This window comes from Exophiala viscosa (genome assembly GCF_022695815.1).
Source record: "Exophiala viscosa unplaced genomic scaffold EDD37scaffold_1, whole genome shotgun sequence".
In the NCBI taxonomy this organism is placed as follows: Eukaryota; Fungi; Ascomycota; class Eurotiomycetes; order Chaetothyriales; family Herpotrichiellaceae; genus Exophiala; species Exophiala viscosa.
This window is the reverse complement of record NW_026944353.1, coordinates 2889051-2905884: the sequence shown is the minus strand read 5'-3', so window position 1 is coordinate 2905884 and position 16834 is coordinate 2889051. Positions and strand designations below refer to the sequence as shown.

The window sequence follows — 16834 nt, the reverse complement described above, 5'->3', positions numbered from 1 at the left end:
ACTTGAGCGGATGCACATCATTTAGGGGTCCTTTGGGCCTATTCAGCGAATGAGAATTGACAATTTGCGGCGAGATTGTCCCAAATCAGGCGTTGGCTGGACACCGCGATGAAATGGTGAACACCATGCGGAAGGCACGTTGAATGAATGCGATTCTTTTTACTTCATCTTGCAAAGCCTTGATTCGGGTCACCTGCATCACCCTTGTAGACCATGTGCGACAGCGCCGAGACGTGGCTTTCTCGGTGCTCGGTCTTCCATTGATTGCCCAATTCCAGGGCGCAGGTGGTCCACGCTTACGATTCATGGGCGGAAGTGCCTTGGCGCCATCATTCAATCTGGGCAAGACTTCTCGGCGTGCCAGCCTCAGGCTTCCCACAGCAGTGGTATTCGTAAACCCTCGTCGCCCAAGGGGAGCCACTCTCGGCCACTGGCTTGTGATCACCTAATGCTGGGGTTGTTTGTGACTTCTTGTTTCCTGCGTGTTTCTGTCTTTGCAAACCACTTCCTGTTGTACCTCATTTCCCTTGCGCATCACTCGGCGTTCCGTGTTGAGGCGCCGAAGGTGTTTACCTGCTTACATTCCTCGCAGCGTCCGAGCAGTCTTCGGAGGCGGCCCTGCATTCGTTTTGATTCTATTCCTTAGCGTACTCGCAAACACTAGAATCCATACCAGCGTTGTTTGAAAGCCGGACAAACTTAGCAAGATGCAGGGTATACACATTTGAGGTTACACCGTGAGGATCCGGTGCTGACAACAAGCGCAGGGCAAGTAAATGGCAACGTCTTCCAAGGCGACCATCAGCATGTGCAAGCGGATCAGAATGGTCACGGCGCAGGCCCGCACATTATGACATCCTCCTCTGAATTTGAGATTCTGTGCGGCCCGTTACTCAACTACCAGCGCATGAGCGAGGAGGGCGCAAACGTGTTCTGGCATGGCTCCGTCCTCATTGTCACCAAGCCTGCGCAACAAACACCTATACTTGAGTTGAAATCCTTAGGCGCATGGAATCCTTCTCATACCAATATCAAAACTCCGGGAAGACAGACTATCGAAGGGCTCAAGCTCTACTCCGATCCCTACAAGACGTTCTGGCGGTTTACACTTCGGTTGCCGTTGGCAGAGGCTGAAGCAAAATGGCAGTACGCGATTCAAAACATACACTTCCTCACGAAAGTGAGCGAGCATTCTTCAAGGCAGTTTGTTGTCCCTTCTGTGAGCGAGTCGATGCGCATAATGTTTCATTCTTGCAATGGGTTCTCAGTTGGCACGGACGAAGACTTTTGGTCAGGTAGGCGGACTTGTTCGTGCCAGTCCCAGCGCTGTCTGACGAGCTCTAATAGGTCCTGTTCTATGGAATGGTGTCCTCAGGGTTCACCAAAAACGCCCTTTCCACGTCATGATTGGTGGAGGGGATCAGATATACAACGATTCTGTGCGGGTTGATGGTCCGTTGAAGGAGTGGACGTCCATCGGCAATCCTGTGAAGAGGCGCCATTATCCATTTGGTGAGAAGCTGAGGGCCGAATGCGACAAATATTACTTTGGAAATTACGCAAAATGGTACAGCACCGAGCCGTTCGCATCGGCGAACGCTCAGATTCCACAGATCAACATTTGGGATGATCACGACATAATCGATGGTTTCGGCTCATATACGGACGACTTCATGAAGTGTCCGGTGTTTCGAGGAATTGGGGGTGTCAGTTTCAAGTACTACTGCTTATTTCAGCATCACACGGCGCCACCTCTGTCTACATTCACAACAGATGCGCCTGCGACCATGGAAGCTGGGATGAATGGCAGTGCGAAAGCCGATGAGCTACAGATCAAGGATACTTATGTCTACAATCGAACCGCGGACGATCCAAGCTGGATAGTTGGGTCGCGGCCGGGACCTTATGTTGAGGAGAGATCGAGGAGTCTATATATGCGCCTAGGAAGACGAATCGCTTTCTGTGGCATCGATGCCCGTACCGAACGGACAAGGAGGCAGGTCAACTATCCTGAAACTTACGACCAGATCTTCAACCGGCTGGAGACTGAGCTGAAAGCCGCCCACGGCGAGATCAAGCATCTCATACTCCTTTTGGGCATTCCGATTGCTTATCCACGGATGGCGTGGCTGGAGAACATGCTCACATCCCCAATAGTAGCTCCCATACGCCTGCTGAACAAGCGATTTGGCTTTGCAGGTGGATTGTTCAATAAGTTCGACGGCGCCGTTGATTTGTTGGATGATCTGGACGATCATTACACGGCGCGAACTCACAAGCACGAACGGCGCGAACTCATTGTGCGTCTTCAGAAACTTTCGGTCGAGCATTCTATTCGAATCACTATTCTCAGCGGCGATGTACATCTGGGAGCTATAGGTCGGTTTTATTCCACGCCAGCTGACAATATAAACCCGATTGAAGATCCAAGGTACATGGTCAACATTGTGTCCTCGGCAATCACGAACAAGCCACCTCCCAAGGCCGTGGCAAATCTGCTGGCAAGGCGCAACAAGATCCACCACTTGACCGACGGAAACACAGACGAGACTTTGATGAAGCTATTCGACAAGCAACCTGGCGGCGTGATGAAGGGCGCAGACTGGAACCTTGTGACCATGCCAAGTCGAAATTACGCCTGTATCACAGAAGTCCCTGACGATGATTCGTACGGTCACGGGCCAGCCGCGAACGGTGTTCTCGATGGCACCGTTATAGCTTCTACAGGCCGAACAGGAAAGTCTCGCCCTCATACTGGTAATAACATCGATGGCCATAGTCCGCTACACGCGGGCGAAGAGGGCGCGGGCACGCAACATCCCGCTGCAAGTGGGATTAGCAGTGAAGGACCATTCAAGGGTGGTTTGAATGTTTCGATTAGAGTGGAGATTAATAGTCAGGATCGTGAAGGAAAGACTGAGGGATACGGAATGAGTAGTAAGTTCAGGGGTCACTTTTCACTTTCAAGAAATATTGCTAACTCTTCTGTAACAGTTCCTAAACTGGTTATTGCGTCGAAAGAGCAGGCGTCGATGCTGCCTCATCCTCAGCTTGATAGGACGACGGCTTAGTCCTCGCCTTTTGTCAATGCCCTGTTTCACATGCGCCTTCTGCTCTCATTGCCAGCCGATCAGCGTAGGGAGTATATGTACAGTACCATGACCCAGGGTGTTTCTCTTTGTGGGGTCCTTTCTTTGCTCTGCATTTCTGGCAGACCTTGCATAGTAGGTGTACAGGGAGATACCCGGACGTGTCATGCTCTTGCTGAGGGCTACGTTGTGCCGTCATTGAGACGGATGCTATTAATATAAAAGTATTCTTCTTCCCTGTCACACTATCTCAACCTTCAACGAGGCAATAACAGTACACGGGTTGGACTGGTCCTTCACAGACGTGAGGGGAACAGTGTCTTGAACGGCCTACATTTGAGCGCGGAAAGCACGGCAACGTAAGAACGATGGATGAGGTGCAGAAGAGACTTATGGTCCTATACCCATGAACCTCTCGTTATGCTGGAGCCCCGTATGGCGGGTCGGCACTGAACGTCCCCTAGAAATACTGTACATCTTGTGATCTCTGGTCGCTTATCTTCTGTCTTGATATCTGGACCGGATCTGGTTCTTTCCTGCTCTATCCGTTCGTAATTTCGTGAACATGCCCGCGCCGTGCGGGTTCCTCCAAACTTGCTCTCATATCCTTGACTCATACATGTAATTCAAAGTATTGCTTCTTTTCAACGTCATCCCATTGCCGTAGTAGTTGTCCGTATTGCCCGGGACGCCCGGCCCCATAGGCTGCCGCGGAGCGTTCATCCGCGCCCGACGGTCCTGTTCTTCTTTCTGCTTCTCCGCCTCTTCCTCATCCTTGAGCCGCTGCTGGGTGGCGATTTCTTCGGGCGTGAGCAGTCTGGGCCCGCTGATCTTGGCGACGGTCAAGTCGATGGCTTCGACATCCGTGCCTTCACGCCGGAAGGCTTCGCTGCGCACGTGCTCGGCGCAAGTGTACTCGCGGCGCGCGCACTCGATGAGAAACATCGTCATCAGGACCATGATCCACTGAGTAAAGTCCTTCACTGTGGCGAGGGTGGCCAGCGTGTTCGCCAGACTGGGTTGACCGCTATCCTTGAACCGCGATTGAGGACACCAGCGTGGCACGCGGCCCTCGGTGCCGGCGAGGATGGGCGCCAGTTCGCATGATGTGCAGAGGATGGATTGGAGAAGCCACATCAGGAAGTGGAGGATTGAGAAGAGGAGGATAACGAATGTGCTTGTGGCCGTGTAGTCGGTGTCGTATGGTGATGAGTGGGTCGTTTTGCGGGTGCCCGTACCAGTACCTTGTGGGATAGGGAGGATGTTGAATTGAAGGGCTGCCAGGTGCGCGGTCGTGTAGAGAAGAGAGAATAGCGGGATGGTGCCGATGTACAAGACTAGTGCGCTGTGGATGCCGTGATTAGATGGTGGTCCAATATGCAATGATCGCGGTTCATAACTTACAATGAATCGCCGGTTGCTGTGGTCATAACATGAGCCCATGCGGCATATTTGGACGCAGCGATGAGGATGAAGATGGCTAGAATGAGGGAAAAGACAAGCAGAATCACTTGAGCCGCTCGAGTATGCATTCCGGCATTTGAAGGAGCAGACCTTTGAGAAGCTGCTGGAACAAGATCGTGAGAGGCGAGATTGCCACCAGGTGTCAATGTGGAAGGCATCAGGTGCTGCGAGCGATGCACTGCGTCAAGCGAATGTAGTAATGTTGCAGGTGATGGCAGCGTCCAGCGCCCAGCACCAGCGCCAGCGGCGCAAGAGACGGAAAAGAGAGAAGCGAAACCGAAAGACAATGAAAGAACAAAGTCAGACCACCCACGTATATATGACCTAGGTGACTCACGAGGAAGAGACACAGAGCCGCATGGGCTGGGGGGAAGTGGTAGAAGGAAAATGTAGGCACGAGACGAGATAGGCGAACCACAAAATACCCACATACGATATGAATCCAACTGGTACTCAGGGAAGAGGTCTCCTGATCGGATCTGATGCATACTATATCCGAGTGTCAGAGTGGGTGAAGCTCCTTTGGAGTGGCAACCCCAGATCGGGCGGTTGATCAGGGTGTCATGGTCTCATGTGGCGTGCAACTTGCAACTTGCGTGCCGTGAAAGTGGCAGATTGCGTGGTCGGTGTGAATAAGAAGATCCTTTGACAGGGGTGTCTTCACATCTTCAAGTCAGGCTATTTCGGACCTGAAAAGCTTTTGTAGCAGGCTATCGCATTTGGCAGAAAACCGATTGGTGCGCAAATGCGCACTGGAGATGCATGGCCAGGCCAAGACAGTCAATGCGGCAGATAAAGCTTGACAACATGGGGCGAAAAGATGGAGATAGAAGATCTGGGAGCCGCTGACCCCTCAGGTTGGAACATGATGAGACTGGAAGGAGGTGGTTGTGTTTGAGACGTGCGATGTTGTCGTTCTGTTACAGATCCGAGACATGGCACTAGTCAATATACGGGAAGGTGGGATCGAGCATATTCATGACTAAGATTCAGCCTTGCATTCTGCATTGCATACTTAGCCCTCCAAGCCTTACCCCTAAAACTGGTGCGCAGTAGAGGTCTGATTACTCCTGGATCGATACTTAATACTTGATGACAATTTCACTCCGAATATTTTGCGATACTTCAATGCGACTACCTTGTCATGCTTTCACGTTCTGGAACCGCATCCTGCTTAAGTATTCGGCAGTACGGGACTTAACACTCGCTACGGTTATGACAAACACAGCCGACTCTTGCCCGACGATATACTGAGGGTCACGCAGTGTCACAAAGCAAATCCCAGACAAATCGCCCAACAAGATCACTCAGTATTCTTTGGAACCTCCTCTATCCGTGTGACTTGAGAGACGGTCTCATCCGAAAGTTCGCTTGGATTTCTCATGGTATCCATTTCCACGGGCCTCGAAGTTGCCAGCATCTCTGTCGGATATGCTTGTAGTGGAGGCGGCATTTCCAGCGGAAGTGCTGCAGAAGGAGTATAATACATCTGATATTGCCCAGAACTTGGATTCAACGTATAGGTTGGTGCTTGTGTTTGTTGCTGGTACTGTGAGTACTGTTGCTCAAATTGTTGTTGAAGTGCAGCCTTTTGATCGCTCTGCTGCAGTGCAGCATCTCTTTCTTGTTGGAGAATGCTGTAACCGTCCTTCAACGACTTTCGGCTTCGAAGAGAGTACCACAAGGCGAGCAGAGAAGCAATGAGTGCGGTTCCAAGTAGACCTCCAAGCACTCCTCCAATAACGGAACTCTTATCTCTCGGTGGCGTTTTATTGACCCCTGCAAGTCAGCAAACAAACATGAGACCGTTGAAGCTAACTTACAAGCGGCATAATCAGTTTTGCCATATGTCGTGTTGATCTGGTCAATGGTACCTGGTAAGTAGAGATGACCAATCGTTGTGTTGGCAACAAATGTATTGTCACCATCACAGCAGTCCTTTGTGTCATCTCCTGCGCGACAACAGAAAGTTCCAAGCTTGCCAGAGCATTGCTGGATATTGTACGTGGAAGCGGAAACGCTAGAGCAATATTGCGTAACGTTCGGGCAAGATTTATCTTGGAAAGTTGGATCTGCGATTAGGGCTGTCAGTATCAAGGAATCTGGGAGCTCGTAAACAAGGCTACAGACCCGTACACCCGTCCGCGAACAGGTAGGTAGCCCACCAGCCATCTGTCGATAAACACAGGCCCGAGTCCATGCAAAGGTCATTATAGTTAGGATCATTACCATCGAGCGCACAGCAGGCGCTGTGGACGCTAGCTCCAGCATTTGGATTGCATGGCTTGATCCGGTCTAAGACGTTCAGCGCGCTGATCCATTACGTTATGGCCTTTTCGAACATACTCTGGGTCCACGCAGTGCGGTTCATGTCATAGCACGTCGCCGTATCCGCAACCACCGAAGCCGTTAGGAGACCCATGGCAAGGATGAATGGGTACAGCATCCTCAATGGGCGAACTTTGCGTCAGAAGGGAATGTTTCGTGGGGAAAGAGTGAGACTGTCCGCCGCTGCTTGAATTCAGATATGTATTGAGAGCAGACGGGCAACGAAATCCTGTAGGTCAACGCAAACGTTTATTAAGGACAATATATATCTGCTCGTGGACTGGGGTACGGGTCGCATACCGACCAGTCTCGTGGCGATGGAGGGACACCGAAATAGCATTGAGCACAAGCAGCCGGCTGTGGCTTGAACACGAAGATGTGACCCCTGAGTGCGCTCCAAAACTGGTGCTCAGCCCTCCTCGCTGAAGGCCAAGGTCGAGACTTACCTATCAAATCACGGAGATTATTGTGGGTGGCTCGACCCAAAAGGTCTTCGCCCCGAGACAAGGCTGGAGGCGGCGGGCGTTGGTAAAGTGCGCATGGACCTCCTGGACATATTGGTCTTTGAGCAACGTATGTGAGCCTGCATATCGACTTGAGATTTCGGGCACGCCTGTTGTCTGCGCCAGGCCGTCCATATTGGACGGTGAGTGGATTGACCATGATGGGTGTACCGAAATTTCGCTCCAGGTTCGCAATACTCCCTGCTTCCGCCGTTCCTTACCAGCAAGCCTGAGGCTGCGGCTTGCATGCGGAGTATCCTTGCCTACTCCCGTAGTCTGCATGACTATGCAAGGGGCCAGTATTTGGACTGCTCCGTAAGGCTGAGTGGCCCGTGGACTTAAACCCGATGCCATTAGACAGCCCCCTTGGATAGATGGCGGCCAGACATTCTCAAAGCCCCTTGTCAATTCCAGAGCCACCTGCAACAATGCCAAGATGCTATATTCGGGTTGACAATTGGGCTACAGCTGTCGGGTCAGTTGGTCTGAGACTGTAGGCTTCTGGGCTATGGAATTGGTCGAGTTGCCCGGCAGCCTGATCGTCCTGCATGCTGAAATTGGCTCTTCGACGCAACTTATGTCATTCGTGAAGGTCTGATTGATTAGTCCTCGACTTATACCTAACGCTTGATCACAATTTTGCCTCCAGCATTATGAGAATCCAAAATCTCATGCGCCTTGCGAATGTCCTTCCAATCGAACACATATGTAGGCTTCGCGTCCCAAGCACCATTCTCGATCTTTCGCACAATGTCTTGTAATGGTATTGCCGACAATGGGAAGGTGGAGGTTCCCAAGACCTTGCTGTGGAATAAGCTGAAGTGCACACCGGACTCCATTTGCACCATTGGATTGAAATCCTTGACAGGTGCCAGCCCTCCAAGCCACCCAGCCTGCAACATACGACCTCCAGCACGGGTAAGGCTGATTGACTCCAGGAGAACACGGTTGCCGACCAAATTGAGGACTTTGTCGAACTTGGTTTCAGCAAGAAATTCTTTGGCCAAATCATCTTGTTCCACCTTGACATCCACAGCTCCCATTGTTTTCATCAGGTCAAATCGTTCACTCCGCCTGGTCGTGGTGGTGACTTTAGCGCCAGCGTCGACGGCCAACTTGACTGCTGCTTGACCGATCGTGGAAGTGGCGCCACGGATGAGCAATGACTCGCCTTCCTTCACATCCAGCACCGTGAAGACACAAGAGTGGGCGGTCGAGTAGACCTCAGGTATAGCAGCAAGCTCTTCCCATGGTAGGTTGGTCTCGATCTGGACGACGTTGCTTGCGGGCACATTCACGTACTCGCCATATGAGCCTGGTCGATTTCTGCCCATGCCACCCATGATGCCCATTACTTTGCTTCCGACGGAGAATTCGCCGCCAGGACATGCTTCGACCAACCCGACACACTCGAGACCGGTGATCGCATTCCACTCATCCCATTCACCTTTGCGCATATGCATCTCCGCATGGTTGAGGCCAAAAGCTTTTACTTTGAGAAGGACTTCGCCATCGATGGGTGCTGGCTTCAACACCTGTCGGTGCTCTAGGACTTCAGGTCCTCCGAATCGCGGAATTATGATGGCTTCCATCGTAGTCGACATGGTAGAGATGGGGTGCACGTGAATGTGCACGTGAATACGCACGAGAGCTCTGTGAGACAGTGGAAGAAGGCGTATGCTTGAATGCTTTCGAGTTGTCAAGGTGGTTCCTCTTGGGTGAGAGATTGAACTTCTAGCCATGGAGCGTTTGCTCACATAAATGCCCCAACGGTAAGCCTGGCTTTCTGGCCGGCTGGCCATGGTGAGCTTCTTTACCTCAGATTAGCAATCTTTCAGTGTCCCTTACAATGCAGCTAGCAGTATTTGAGATTCATCACATACCGGATTAGGGAGATCCCGATTTCATGATCGCAAGTTGCAAAGGGCATTTCAAGGATTCTCTCGCTGCTACAAGCAAAACGATGCCTGCTTGTGACGTTTGTCTCAGCTGAGTTGGACGGCGTGAGGCATCTGTGCCGCTTTAGATAAATTCATCACCGTAAGTGATATGACCCCCCTACGACAAACTGCCAGATACGACATGTTGCATCATACCTGGTTGTTGCAAATTGTGGTCAATGGTGTCGATGACTGAATGATGCATCAACAACTGCTGCCTCTTTAGCGCATTGCTGTTTTGAGGACCCATCTATGTCGCTTTTAGCGATACGTGGTGCTTGCGTCAGCATGTCTTCGCTGGATTGGACGAAATCCCAGGCGCACGAGTAAGAATGCAGGAAGTACCTGAAGGTAATTGAGGAATGATTAATCAATCAAGGAGCTACAGTAAGGCACGGAATACCCCCAACCTCAATGCGGGGTTGTGTCGTCGTTGCCCCTATCACGCCATGGCCCAGGGAGTCACGTCATTGCTGCAGCCCCCAATATTGCACACAGGCGTACTCGTGAGACCAACATTCCCTCAGTTTCCTTGAATCCCAGTCTTGATTCGTGATGAGGATCCGGTTGATCGAACCAATGAATCAAACAAAGCTCTAGATGCAGGATCATAGGTCGATGTTATCATAATGTTGACCCTGCTGTTATGGCTGCTCGCAGCCGTGATGGGTGCCAGGACGACCGCTACTTCGGACCAGGAAATCTTGAACTCAATTGCCCATCAGGCAAAGACGTCGAAATACAACATTGTCTTCGTGCTCACTGATGATCAGGATGCTGAGTTGGGTTCTCTCGACCACATGCCTTTCGTGGCGAAGCATCTTCTGGCCAGGGGAACCAACTATAAGAGACATTACGCTACTACTGCGGTATGCTGCCCTTCACGGGCTACGATCTGGACCGGATTGACCGCACATCGACACAACATCACGGACGTGAATCCGCCTTGGGGTTGGTTGTGGTGATTAAGATTTGGGCAATAGGTCAGCCGTGCTGACCGAGATACTAGGCGGCTATCCCAAATTTGCTGCACTGGGCCATAACGAGAACTACGTACCGGTCTGGCTTCAAGAAGCCGGAATCGGCATGTACTATACTGGGAAATTGTTCAATGTGCACACAGTGTCGAACTACGATTCGCCATACCCCGGAGGCTTCACGGGAACTGTCAGTAGTGCTGATCCGTTCGAAAAGGTTGCTAACAATTTGAGTCAGGATTTCCTCCTCGATCCCTACACTTATAACTATATGAATTCGACCTTCCAAAGTGGCACCGATAAACCTGTGAGCTATGAAGGCCACTATAGTACCGATGTGGTTGCCGAAAAAGGATTCGCCCTTCTCGACCAAGCTGTCGAAAGTCAGCAACAATTCTTCCTAACAATAGCGCCTATTGCTCCTCATTGCAATATCTACATGAACGGCTCCGTGCTGGCCGAGAATCACACTTTCGAATTCACCGCCCCAATTGCAGCAGAGCGCCATAAGCATCTTTTCTCGGATGTGAAGACGCCCCGAAGCGAAAACTTCAATCCTGATGAAGTAAGTCAGTCGTCAAGCCGAACCAGCTTGTTTCTGCCAGGAAGAGGAGTCGACTAATCATTGTTTAGCCGTCTGGAGTTAGCTGGGTACGCCAACTCCCAAAGATTAACGACACAGTGATAGAGTACCTGGACGACTTTTATCAGGCTCGACTTCAAGCTCTTCAAGCAGTGGACGAGTTGGTAGACGGACTATTCCAGCGCCTTGAATCCTACGAACTGCTGAATAACACATACGTCATCTACAGCAGCGACAACGGGTATCACATTGCCAACCATCGCTTGTTAGCAGGCAAGAGCACTTCATTCGAAGAGGACATCCACGTCCCACTCATTATTCGAGGACCTGGGGTGCCGGAAAATCACTCTACGAATCTGGTCACCACACATACAGACCTTGCACCGACGTTCTTCAATCTACTTGATGTTCCTCTTCGACCAGAATTTGATGGGAAACCTATTCCTGTCACGCAATCAGGGCTCGAAACAGCACTGCGGGAGAAGCACGAACACGTGAATGTCGAATACTGGGGGTTCGCAGGTGCCGAGGGGATATATAGCTGTATGACTCCTGCCAAGGTCCAGAGGCATGCTTTGCTGACTTTATGTCTAGATGAACCCAGCCTCATAGAGAACAACACGTTCAAAGCCCTCCGGATCATCTCGGAGGATTACGATCTATACTATTCCGTGTGGTGTAGCAACGAGCACGAGCTATATGACATGAGGGTAGGTATTTCATCCTATATGAAGGTTCCGACTGACCTTTTCTAGACGGACCCTGGGCAAATGCATAACTTGCTATTCGAGGAGGAAGTGTTATCCCCCACCAATCCTTCATTTCTGCTGGGCGTGCCTGTCCAAAAAATTGTAGCTCGCCTGGATGCCCTTCTGTTCGTCACAAAATCCTGTGCTAAAGAAAGCTGTGTGACGCCATGGTCGTCTCTTCATCCTTATGGAAACGTCTCGACCCTGGAAGATGCATTGAGCCCGCTGTACGATCACTTCTACGAGGTTGAACAGCGGCGCGTCGTCTTTGATCGCTGCGAAAACGGCTATATCATTGACGCTGAAGGGCCGCAATTCGAGCGTGATGGCATCATGTACAGGGATGGTTTGCCTTGGGACACCTGGGTGTAACGAGCTGTTAGCAATGAAGATGTCGAGGACGTTGGTTAAAGGACTGGTTCTCAGGCCTGGCGGTCTCATCCTCCACCGCAAGATGCTCGTGGTTTCCGGCTCCATGGGCTTGATTTTCTCTCAACACCAACAAGACGCATCGCGGTCCTGAGACGCGCGACTCCGGATGTCAATCTTGAATCAAATATCGCTTACTTCATAGTTCGTCCTTTCGGATCTGGTTGTCGGGAACAAGCCCGAACTAGACCGAGAGGATCATAGGGGATGGACTCCCCCGGAAAAATCACGCATTTAAGCTCCACCTTGAAGCAGACGGAATACGTCCGTACGGCGTATGAGTTGGCATATTCGCTTGGTTCTACTGTACCCTAACTTAATGGAAGCTTTGGTTAGTCTGAAATAAGGGCGTACCCATTGTCTACTTTCTGCAAGGGTTGCCCGCTTCTCCCGTAGATATTTGCCCTGCGCTTTTGACAGACATAACTCCATCTCCTCGATCTGCGCGAACTTGCGGCATCATTTGGCTTAGATGACACCCATATTGATGAATGAACTCGATTGATCGAGCGTGCACATCGCCAAGTTTTCGTTGCGTGGCCCCCTGCACAGGACCCTTCAACAGTCCCCCAAGGGTCCCATTTTGGCGGCGGTCAAGTGGCCCCCTAGTGGCCTGGGCACTCCGTTTCGAAGATAATCATTGATCAGATAAGATTAGCACTTCAATAACTTTTTCCCTAGTATCAATCTGATCACACCCTATCTCTTCCACACCTCTTTGTCTTTCTGGCATCGCTAACTTTTCGATTGTCATGGGGCACATTCACAGCTCCTGTCTCGAGCGCCGGTCTGTGCCGTTTGACACGCCTGGCCTGCCCTTCCGACTTCGGCTCAAATCAGACCACGATGATTCTGGTGGACACTGATGAAAAGTTTTCATCTTATCTGATCTGATCCATCTTAATTGGGACCCGAACGTATGTCTGGATATGTTCTGCGAGTAAGTGACTTGAGTGGTTGAGCACCAGGTAAAGCGGAGTGAAGATCCAAAAAGCACGCGAGCCTACCCACTGACCTCGTGGTTTGCATATTTGTTCTCATATTTCTTGCTGTTCTCAAGCTCTTCTTAAGCTTCTTTTCAGCACAAGCTTCTTGTCTTGGGTGTTAACATCCCTTCAATCCAGCTATCACTCCTTCCATCTTGCTCGTTCCCTTGAGAGAAGCATAAACAAGCATGGGACTCTTTAACAGGTTCCGACCGAATGCCAGGAGCTTGGATGACTCTACCGTCCACTCTTCAGATGCGGATGCGTCCGTGGCCATGGGCTCTGTCACACATGAGACCAAGGGCGTCGAGAGCGGACTGCCCAAGAGCGAACTTCAATCCAGCGTAACCGACCCGGAAGAAGCCCTGCCTGCTGAAGACGCACAGCGTGGTATCCAGGCTGTGGAAGCCACTACGCTGGTCTGGTCGAAGAAGTCACTTGTCGCCGTCTTCTGCTGCATGTGGCTCGTCTATTTGCTCAACGCATTCCAGAGCTCTACGATTGGCAACTTTGCACCCTACGTCACCAGCGCCTGGGAGTCACACTCCCTCTTAACCGTCATCAGCGTGGTTGCAAGCTCAATGACTGCCGCCGTCTTTATTCCGCTTGCCAAAGCCCTTGATGTTTGGGGTCGAGCCGAGGGTTATCTCATCATGGTCGCATTCGCCGAGCTAGGCCTAATTCTCATGGCCGTCAGCAAGAATCTCGCTACTTATTGTGCTGCGAATGTAAGTACAATGTCAGGAGAAGCATTACAGCATGCTGACAAAACTTCCCCACACCAGGTCTTTTACAGCGTCGGTTTCACAGGTCTCATCTACAGCATTGACGTCGTCACGGCCGATACCACCCAGCTAAAGAATCGAGCGCTGGCGTATGCATTCACCTCGTCTCCCTACATGATCTCGGCCTTCGCAGGATCGTATGCTTCGGACAAAATGCTCTACGACATCGGCTGGTCCTGGGGTTATGCTACCTATGCCTTCATCATGCCCTTTATCTGTCTTCCGCTGTACATACTGCTGAAACTGAATCTCCGCAAAGCCAAAAAGCAGGGGCTCTTGCAGAGGACGCCGAGCGGCAGGACTCTGACGCAGAGCGTTTGGTACTACCTGATCGAGTTTGATGGTAAGATGAGGTGTTCTTACAATTGTCAAGCACAGTGGCACTAACCAAGTCTTTCTTACCATAGTCCTTGGAATCTCCCTATTTGCCGCCGGCCTGATCATCTTCCTTCTCCCTTTCAACATTGCCTCAATCGCCCCCAATGGCTGGGCCACAGGTTACATCATCGCCATGATCATTGTTGGGTTCATACTACTGGTCGCATTCGCTCTGAACGAGCTCTATCTCGCCCCAGTGCCATTCTTGAAGTTCAGCTCCTTGACCGACCGAACTCTTGTCGGTGCCTGTCTCTTGGATTTCACCTATCAGATTTCCTACTACTGCTGGGACAGCTATTTTACCTCCTTCCTCCAGGTTGTCAACTACCTTACTGTCGCCGAGGCCGGTTACGTCAACAACACTTTCAGCGTGGTTTCTGGCTTCCTCCTTTTCGCGGTTGGCTATGGCATTCGCAAGACTGGATATTTCAAGTGGCTTCTGTGGATCGCCGTCCCACTGTACATTTTCGCCCAGGGACTAATGATCTACTTCCGCACACCTACCGGTTATGTCGGCTACCTCGTCATGACCCAGATCTTCATCTCAATCGGTGGCAGTGTTTTTATCATCTGCTGCCAGGTCGCTGTGCTTGCAGCCGTCGATCATCAATTTGTCGCTGCTGCCCTCGCGATGCTGAATGTCACTGGCACGGTCGGCGGCTCCATCGGTTATACTATTTCTGGGTCTATCTGGACCAACGTTTTCTACAAAGCTTTGGTCGAATATCTTCCAGAGTCCGCGCAGTCTAGTGTGGAAGATATCTATGACGATATTAACGTCCAGCTCAGCTATGCTAAGGGAACACCTGAACGTCTTGCCATTCAGAAGGCGTATGGCTACGCTCAAACCCGTATGCTTGCTGCTGGAACTGCCATCATGGCGTTGTCGTTCATCTGGGTTTTTATGATGAGGAATGTCAATGTGGCGAAGCTGAAACAGACAAAGGGCAACGTCTTCTAGAGCAAGCGTATTTCGGACCGCCAATTCAACACAAGTCGCTGACGCTCCGCGATTGAGACTTTGAATGAAAAATCAGGCTGAAGAGATCATACCCTGGGATTATTGTGCGAAAGAAAGATAGCTAAACATAACGTCTGACCTCATTACTGCCACATAGCTTTTGACTGAGCAGAACCTCCTGACATGTGCCTCATTCGCTCACTCACGGACTATTCTGCCACTCCCTTACAATGTCTGCACCTTACAATCCATGTGTCCTGAGGAAATTGTGAATATGCTCATATGCCCCAGGTGCTGCATAGTGGAGGTTCAATGCATGTCCAGCATCCGGCCCAATATACCAGCTGAAGTAGCTCGCAGCCGGGTAGTATGCATCCTTGACAGTAGTGAGTTTGTTGGACGGTATCAGACAGTTACCGTGACAGTTCGGCAAGTCGGATTCGCCGTTGACCACATCTACAGGCCCAGTGAAGTTACTGGCGACCGATTGACCATTGACGAAGAACTCGCCCCAAGTGATCCCCGCCTTGGTTTCCTCGGCGATATCAAGAACTGCAACGTCAAAGCCCGGCCATCGGAAGAAGAATGGTTGAGTACCCTCGATGGTAGGACCGGTAAGGTAACTATTTGATCGATCCGAAAACCGAAGAGGGTTAATCTGTGAGGCGATACTCAGACCGAACCCGGCGAAACCGGCTGCCATGCCACTATTGTCGGTCGAAAAGCCTGTCAAAACCGCTGCGTCAAGGTCATCTGGGTGTAGTGCCGTGAGTCTGTTGGTCTGGGAGCTGCCGAAAGAGTGTCCAACGCCTACGACGTACTCGAAGGTCTGATTGGCGATGCCACCGGTACGCAGAAGTTGGATGAGCTCGTGCGCGATCTCAACCTGAAGCGGAAGCTGTACGATCTGTGTCCCATCGGGATGATCTGAGAGACCCCAACCAAGACGATCGTAAAAGAAAGTCGTGTATCCTTGCTGGGCAGCATAGTCAACGTAGGAGTAGCCTGGCGCGGTGTTCCAGTAAGTTCGGTCGAGGCCGGCACCGTGTATGAGGAACTCAATGGTTGTAGCATTGATCGTGCCGGTGGCGGCAGGGAAGCAGAGCTGCGAGTATATCCCAAAAGTTCCATTGACAGGGTTGGGACCACCGAGGGCTTGCTGACCGAGCGTCGAGTTGACTTGAAGAAACTCGGCTATACGCTCGCTGACCTCGGTCTGATTTGTAGGGTCTGGAAGCTTGATTTGGATGTTGTTCGCAGACGCGGTGACGTCCACCATGCCTGATATACAAATGGCTTGGCCTCCGGCTGACGACTGTACGGTCGGATTCTTGAAGCCTTGCAGATAGCCTGTTGGAATGTCCACAAAGCTAAGTTGGCGTTTGGCGATCGTGCTCGTCGGAGCAGCAATTGCACCTGCGGCAAGCGCCATTGCGGCGAAGCTCATTGCCGAGCGCATCTTGATGGAAAGAGATATTGAGAAGCTGGTGATATCAGATGTAGCGAGTATTGTAGGACAAGAAGACTGGCCGTTGATATACTGAATCTGCGCAGGTGAACGGGACTTTTATAACTCTGCCTACCATGACTTCTGTGTCCTACGTCAGGACGATGTGGCTCCTTAATACCACCTCACTCTGACTCACCGGCTCACCGAATGTG

At 51.2% G+C, this 16834-nt stretch overlaps 7 protein-coding genes across 7 annotated transcripts; 3 read left to right on the top strand and 4 right to left on the bottom strand.

Moving 5' to 3' along the window:
• Positions 1-383: 383 nt before the first annotated feature.
• EDD37DRAFT_54082 (uncharacterized protein) lies at positions 384-3380 on the top strand. The gene is made up of 4 exons (XM_062813651.1): positions 384-714; positions 768-1295; positions 1348-2937; positions 2995-3380. The coding sequence occupies exons 1-4, from the start codon at positions 708-710 to the stop codon at positions 3069-3071; spliced, it is 2202 nt and encodes a 733-aa protein (XP_062675385.1). The 5' UTR covers positions 384-707; the 3' UTR covers positions 3072-3380.
• A 309-nt stretch (positions 3381-3689) lies between these two features.
• On the bottom strand, positions 3690-4621 carry EDD37DRAFT_604382 (uncharacterized protein; the record flags this gene model as incomplete). Its single annotated transcript, XM_062814737.1, has 2 exons — positions 3690-4434; positions 4494-4621. 2 exons carry the CDS (start codon positions 4619-4621, stop codon positions 3690-3692), a joined length of 873 nt encoding a protein of 290 aa, XP_062675384.1.
• A 1186-nt stretch (positions 4622-5807) lies between these two features.
• Positions 5808-7076, bottom strand: EDD37DRAFT_661432 (uncharacterized protein). Its single transcript, XM_062819138.1, has 4 exons — positions 6900-7076; positions 6684-6848; positions 6377-6625; positions 5808-6332 (listed from the first exon to the last, which is right to left on the bottom strand). Exons 1-4 carry the CDS (start codon positions 6997-6999, stop codon positions 5857-5859), a joined length of 990 nt encoding a protein of 329 aa, XP_062675383.1. The 5' UTR covers positions 7000-7076; the 3' UTR covers positions 5808-5856.
• Positions 7077-8004: 928 nt separating this feature from the next.
• EDD37DRAFT_655453 (chaperonin 10-like protein) lies at positions 8005-8988 on the bottom strand (the record flags this gene model as incomplete). Its single annotated transcript, XM_062818763.1, has 1 exon — positions 8005-8988. The coding sequence occupies one exon, from the start codon at positions 8986-8988 to the stop codon at positions 8005-8007; it is 984 nt and encodes a 327-aa protein (XP_062675382.1).
• A 777-nt stretch (positions 8989-9765) lies between these two features.
• On the top strand, positions 9766-12415 carry EDD37DRAFT_617152 (alkaline-phosphatase-like protein). Its single transcript, XM_062815712.1, has 6 exons — positions 9766-10275; positions 10334-10491; positions 10540-10866; positions 10935-11427; positions 11479-11594; positions 11640-12415. Exons 1-6 carry the CDS (start codon positions 9954-9956, stop codon positions 12003-12005), a joined length of 1782 nt encoding a protein of 593 aa, XP_062675381.1. The 5' UTR covers positions 9766-9953; the 3' UTR covers positions 12006-12415.
• Positions 12416-13236: 821 nt separating this feature from the next.
• EDD37DRAFT_604378 (major facilitator superfamily domain-containing protein) lies at positions 13237-15172 on the top strand (the record flags this gene model as incomplete). The annotated part of the gene is made up of 3 exons (XM_062814736.1): positions 13237-13776; positions 13834-14176; positions 14241-15172. The coding sequence occupies 3 exons, from the start codon at positions 13237-13239 to the stop codon at positions 15170-15172; spliced, it is 1815 nt and encodes a 604-aa protein (XP_062675380.1).
• A 15-nt stretch (positions 15173-15187) lies between these two features.
• EDD37DRAFT_53902 (Alpha/Beta hydrolase protein) lies at positions 15188-16779 on the bottom strand. Its single transcript, XM_062813649.1, has one exon. The coding sequence runs from the start codon at positions 16629-16631 to the stop codon at positions 15414-15416; it is 1218 nt and encodes a 405-aa protein (XP_062675379.1). The 5' UTR covers positions 16632-16779; the 3' UTR covers positions 15188-15413.
• Between the last annotated feature and the right edge of the window lie 55 nt (positions 16780-16834).